Source organism: Aphis gossypii, unplaced genomic scaffold (genome assembly GCF_020184175.1).
Source record: "Aphis gossypii isolate Hap1 unplaced genomic scaffold, ASM2018417v2 Contig00252, whole genome shotgun sequence".
In the NCBI taxonomy this organism is placed as follows: domain Eukaryota; kingdom Metazoa; phylum Arthropoda; class Insecta; order Hemiptera; family Aphididae; genus Aphis; species Aphis gossypii.
In genome coordinates, this window is record NW_026083041.1 from 24,873 (window position 1) to 32,067 (window position 7,195).

Genomic DNA, 7,195 nt, shown 5'->3' on the forward strand with positions numbered 1-7,195 from the left:
AAATTTGATTAAAGAAACATTAAACACATTGCATTTATAATAAATTGTTGTATGTACTATAAAAATGTAAAAAAAAAGCTTTATTATGTATTATTAAAAGAAAATAGTTATGAAATCGCTGTTATGATACAATAGTTAACGTAGGTGTATAGGAACTAACTTTTGATTTATTTGATCTGATTATGTTTGATTATTGACGAATGGTAAGTATAAAATATACATTATACGTCCAAACCGCCAAAATGCATAACTAGTATAATTGTCAAACTCGATGGACGATATTGACTTAGGAGGGAGAGCCTCGGGATCCAGGCCGAAAAAACAAGTACCCAACATAGAATTTTAAATTTCATTTAAATTTTCATCATTGATAGTTTATACATTATAATTTGTTTATAATAAATGACGTGTAACTTCTATGTTTATTAGTGTGTGTATAATTGATATATGCCTGCCGCCTGGTATGTTTTTTAGATTTTAAATATAGCGAAGAAATAAATAATTTCTATTAGAGATTTGGGTGTGATAATGAGTGTAATAGTAATTTAAAATATGAATTATAATATTTGTAGGAGCCCAACAGTGTAGGCTAATCGAAAGACCACTATACTCCGTACCACGAGAGAACGCATACGACTCGCGCATCCTCCCGCGTCTCTCTGCTGTTGAAACCGATTTCCCTATGGCAGAGTAACGTTTGGGGATGCGCAGAAAAACCAATTTTGGTCGGCCGCCGTATGCGTTCTCTCGTGGTACGGAGTATAGGTGATGTCCGAGTACAAATTTTACAGTTTTCTCAACGATTTGTACGGGGCATGGTTAGGCAACTAAAAATGACGACGTCTTATATATTTTGAGCATGCAATATTATGTGCATCATTGACAACGACGACGTAAAGAAATGGAGAACAAGGGAATTAGGATTCACCAGTTTAGTTATGGGGGCGATCTCTGTGGTCGAATCGATCTTGTGCAATGATCACAGAGCTTAGCAAACAGATGACTTGGTAAATCTTTACAACTAAACTTAATTCTACTAAAGTCTGTAGGCAGCAGACTGAAGTGGAAACGCTGACGACCTAGGCAGCCTCCCACACACCACGGCGAGTGCTGTAGGTCTGTCGCGGGAAGCATAATTTGACGATTTGACGGTGGAGTCCTGAAGTGATGTGCGTGATGACAAAAGAAAGACCAATTATAAAACTAGATGGATTTCAGTGTGTTGTGTGGATTGGTTACAGATCGTGTGACTATGTGTGACTACAGTCGCAAACAACAAATCGAAAGATTATTGAAATAATAAACCACCAATGACTATTTGCCGTAATGGCAACGAAGAAAAATACAATATGTATAATCTATATATATAAAACAGTAAACTGATTGACTGATCTATCAATGCACAGCTTAAACCATAGGAAAAATCGCGCTAAAATTTGGTATACAGATAGCTATTATGACGTAGGCATCCGCTAACAAAGAATTTTTGAAAATTCAACTCATAAGGGGGTTAAAATGGGTAAAAAGAGGTATCTGTATACATAAAACAGTAGGCTGATTTACTGGTCTATCAACGCACAGCTCAAACCATTGAACGGAATGCCAAAGGGATTGAATTTTCAAAAATTCTTTGTTAGCGGATGCCTACATCATAATAGCTATCTGTATGCCAAATTTCAGCGCGATTCTTCCAATAGTTTAAACTGTGCGTTAATAGATCAGTCAATCAGCTTACTGTTTTATACATACAGATTATTACTAATTATCTACTGACGATTTATAACACATTTAAACTCAATAAACACTTCCCAAAACTACCCAACTTTAAAAAGGTACATCTCATCAACGGATTGACGTAAAATTAAAATTTGAATGTGATAATTCATAAAAAAATAACAATATTAATTAATAAAAACTTAAATATAGATTGTCATTTGAAAATCAAAAGTTGAAAGTGGTTTACCTAATAAATATAAGAGTGGAAATAGGGAAAAGTTCTATAATTCTAGATAGAAAAGTATGGATCTTAAATTTTGTAAAAAAATAATTGAAAAAGTCAATACTTTTTGAAATAATGATTGTTGTTTGATAAAAAATCATCCTGTATATATATATTATATATATTATATAATATATATATTGCGTTCAATGCGACTTACAATATAAAATATCAAAAAACCGACAGAAAACGAAAAAAACTCTACCTACAGTACGTTTCACTAATGACAATACCTCGTATCACAATTTTTGTCGATAATAGCTTTTTGGTATCAAAATTGTTTTCTTTTATTACCTCCGTAACGATAAAAGCGATATTTTCCCTCCAAAATCAATAAAAGTAATAAAAGGTATCTCTTTATCACATCTAATACTACGTAATTTAACACAAACATATGGGTTGAAAAAGTGACAGTCAGTCTTTATAAAGGTGCGTCCACACGAGAGCACGCACGGGGTGAGCATGTGTGCTCGCTGTGTGCGAACACGAATGCTTGTGTGTGCTCTGTTTGGACATTGCTACGCACAACTTAATATTTGTGCGCCAAATTCGCGTTCCAGATTTTTAGTTGTTGTTCGGCGAGCATAACGTTCACACTATTTACAGTAAAATAGTTAAATTGCTCCTTAAATCATGTCTCTTCAAGAAAATAATCTAGTTTTGTTTGAACATGAGCTTAAAGTTAAAAGTGCAGCGTTAATAATTTTACATTCTATTTTAAAAAACAAAAAAAAGACAAGTCGACAAGATAGAAGATGGTGGATCACTCATTTGTATAGACAGCGAGAAGCTGGACCCAATTTAATGGATTATTTACAATTTGATAAAACTACTGGACAGTTTAAAAATTTTATTCGTATGGCATCAGAAGACTTTGAATTTTTACTGTGCAAAATTGGACCAAAAATTATGAAAAATGACACTAATATGAGAAACGCAGTTCCAGTTGAGAAAAGGTTAGCAGTTACATTAAGATTCCTTGCTACAGGAGACTCATACACTAGTCTTCAATATACGTTTTTGATATCAAAACAACTTATATCACTGATAGTACCGGAAGTTTGTCAAGCTCTTATAGACGTTCTGAAGACATATATTAAGGCAATATAAAAACTAAAATAATTTGGTAACTCTAAATAAAAACACACACAATAAGTAAATATAGTGAAAAATTATTTGTATAATATAAAATCAAAATTACATATTCTTTCATCAAACAAATCAAAACAAATTATTAAAATAAAACATATTAAAACTTTATAATATTGAATAATTTAAAAAATCAACAAAATGTATGAAAATCCTTTTCATAGTACTTTTAAAATAAAAAAAAAATAAAATAACAAAATATTAACAAAATGAATTTGGCCGAGTTTCACAATTGTCGTTGTATGGTTCTGCTGTAACATGAGCTTGAGGTATTGGCAAAAGAAACTCATGAAGTGGTTCATTTGGAGACAATGAAGTGGCGGGCGTGTAATGATATGGGGATGCTGTGGATGATGATGGAGAGCTTTGAGAAAATGTTGCAGATGGTGTTGAATAGGTATGGAAGTTGGAATATTGAGGTTGTTGAATTATATTATGGCGATTATCTATTTCATATTTTCCCATGTCGGCTTCAAACAATATATTATTAAAATAATGTTGAACAATGGAACTTGTATGAGGGGTATATTTGCGAAGCTTATTGGCAAGATGCTGTCCATAAACAGACCATTCATCAGGTGTAGGGGCAGTCGGATAAGGTCGTTTTAAAATTTCTATGGCTTCCTCTATACACTTATCTGATACTTGGTTTTTTTTTTTTTTCGGTGGTTGTACAGGAATAGAGAATTCAGCGTTAATTTCGTGGTCTTTTTGAGTTAACTCACATTCTGCTACATTTTCTGAATTTTCGTCATCCAGCACCGTTTCTGACTCGTTTAAAACATCTTCCTAAAATATTTATATTATATTAATACGCTGTTCAAGTTAAGATTTAAATTTTTATTATAATATATTATTATAAATATAATTAATTTATATTATATACAATACATTACATCGATGATCGGTACCATATTAACATATCATAATTAGTATACCATATAACTATATTAGGTACTTTTGTTTAAAGTTATTTTATACTATTGCAGATGTGTTTTGACAAAATTAAACAATTTAATAAATTTTGGCTTACACTATTTTTTTGAAATTGTCTACCTATTAGTTTTAATTTTGTAAAACTGTGTTTAAATTAGTGTAAATAACTACATGTAAATATTTGCAAAAATAAAAATATAAGATAAAATTTATTGATAACGTTAGCCATAAAAGTATTTAAATAAAGTATTATATTAGTATTATAAAATATAATAAAAAAAAAATAATAATAATATAATAATATTATAAAGTATTTGAACAAAGTATTATATTTAGTATTTACATTATTTTAATAATAAGTATTTATATAGATGCCTTCCTCTACCAAAGAATGGACTGATGTAGCGGATCAATTTGATAAGCAATGGAATTTTCCTCATTGTTTAGGATCAATGGACGGGAAGCATATAATTTTACAAAGCCCGATTAAAAGTGGTACTGAATATTACAATTACAAATCTTTTTTCAGTATTGTTTTGTTCGAGCTTGTTGACGCGAATTATAATTTTATTTATGCAAACGTAGGCTGCCAAGGTAGGATTTCCGATGGTGGTGTATTCAAAAATTGCGATCTCTATAAAAAAATTGCAAATAATAGTTTAAAAGTACCACAAGCACTGCCGTTACCTCAAAGAAGTATACACACACCATTTGTGTTTGTAGCTGACAAAGCCTTCTCATTATCGGAAATAATAATGATACCTTTTTCTGGCACCCATTCTATGCATACAAAAGAGCGAGTTTTTAACTACCGTTTAAGCAGATGTAGGAGAGTAGTTGAAAATGTTTTTGGAATTTGTTCCTCAATTTTTCGTGTTTTACATAAACCGTTATTGTTGGAGCCAGAAAAAGCAGAAATTATTGTGATGATTATTGTTTATTTACATAATTTTTTAAGAAAAAGTAGTTTTTCTCGAAACACTTATACTCCTCCAGGTTGTTTTGATAGTGAGGACGACGGGCGTTTAATAGAAGGACATTGGAGACAGAATGACCAACCATTACAGCCCCTTAGAAATATTCCTCGTAGATCAACAATTTCAGCAAAAGAAATAAGAGACGAATTTGCAACATATTTTATTGAAAACGGAGCATTACCTTGGCAAAATAACTACGCATAAATATTATAATGTTTATATATATTATTTGTTTTTCAATATGTCATAATTTAGTAAGTATAACTATTAACAATTAACGTACCTAACTTATAAAAATATAAATTATTTTCACTTGCAATTATCAGTACTCACGTTATCTGTATTAAGAGTTGGCCGAGGATCGTCTCGATCTAACAAAAACTGAAAAGCCTCAAAGGCAAACCACTTTGAAGTATAAACTTCTTTTCGTCCTAAATAATAAACAATTAATTAATATTTATACCTATATACCTCTGTGTAAATCACATTATAACTGTTTAAAATTTATATCTACATATATATTGATAAGTACAATGTATATACAATGATCCAGTTCTTATTGCCTTACATGTTATTTTAAATTATAACTTACGAGTATGATAATTTATATGTTAAAATCATAAAATTTTGTTTTGTATAATTTGTGTTATTTAGATTATTATATCATCTGGTTTATGTTATAACTTATAATTAATATTAAACTACTATAATATTAATATTTAACTAATAGTGTGTATTGCTTTCAATATTATAAATATATAGAATAGTTGTTAACCACTTGTTTGTCATTAGTTATTTCTGTAGGTTATCCACAAGTCTTCAAAGACAGCTCGACAATTTAATCAATTATTATTTATACTCCTTTCTATGTTATTTTAAATACGGAAATAATATTATTTGTGGTATAACATGGGGCAGTCAAGAATTTATTAATTATTATTCTATTCTGTGTTAATATACAGTACAGAAATAAACCAATAATACTAATCTATAAATATTGACACTTATTTCATATTTGTGATGCCAATTAAGTACCTTTTGTGTATGACACACTTTTGTATTTTCAATTTAAAACGGAATTTTATTATTCACTAATAGACAATAGTTCATAATGCTAATTTAAATAATAATTAATAATAATTTCAGTTGGTTTCTGTGTACACTGGACATCATAGTTGTAATTTTATAAAGTCCCTATAGAACCACTAAAGAGGTAAAACTGCCTACTTACTAATTTAACTCTCCTGCAGACGCATATTGGCATATTACTATGTTAAATGATATATTTTATTTAATATTATCATTGATTAATACACTAATATACTTACCTATATACTTATTATACTTATATACTAATAAAGTGTTTAATATCAATAGAATTATAACAGTGCAATATTAACATAATATTATTTAACGTACCTGTACCAGTCCCCATGGTCTTCTTCCCTCTTGCCTTTTCTCGGCGAAAAGATCCTAATAAACTTAAGGCTTTATTTTTAATTTCTTCGGGATTTCTATTTATGTGTTTGGAAATTTTTTCCCATGCATCTTGTTTTTTAGTTTTTGAAAAATAAAATGCATGTTTTGGGTTCCATAACACTTCTTCTAGTTGATATTCTTGAATCAACTGAATACATTCATCGTTGCTCCACTCCATTTTAATTTTCTTATTTAAAAAAAAAAAAAAATGTATCTAAAACACTAACTAGCACAGTAGCACGTATAAATGTTGCGCTGGTTAACTTTTTCCGTCCAAACGGAGCAGTGTGTCCGGCAATTATGTCTTTGAGCAATTACAATTTACCGACGACAATTGGATCGTGTTCGCTGTACGTCGCGAATAATCGTGCGTGCTCGGAATACCGTCCAAACGATGTAAATTTGTGCGACGCACGGGGTGAGCACACATGCTCACCCCGTGCGTGCTCTCGTGTGGACGCACCTTAACCATAGGCGTGCGCAGACTTAAAATTCGGGGCGTGCCCTAGAAAAATGTATGTTATAAATTATACACATAGAGACAGCATAGTATAATTATTATCAAAAAAAATAAATAAATAGAGTAAGCACAAGTCACATTTGTATGTTATAATGTATTTATTAATTATAATTTATAAGTATTTATTTTAAATTT

General features: G+C 30.3%; 1 protein-coding gene across 1 annotated transcript; it reads right to left on the minus strand.

Annotated features, from left to right (window-relative positions):
• Positions 1-3,349: 3,349 nt before the first annotated feature.
• On the minus strand, positions 3,350-4,062 carry LOC126553492 (uncharacterized). Its single transcript, XM_050208647.1, has 2 exons — positions 4,045-4,062; positions 3,350-3,937 (listed from the first exon to the last, which is right to left on the minus strand). The coding sequence occupies exons 1-2, from the start codon at positions 4,060-4,062 to the stop codon at positions 3,350-3,352; spliced, it is 606 nt and encodes a 201-aa protein (XP_050064604.1).
• Between the last annotated feature and the right edge of the window lie 3,133 nt (positions 4,063-7,195).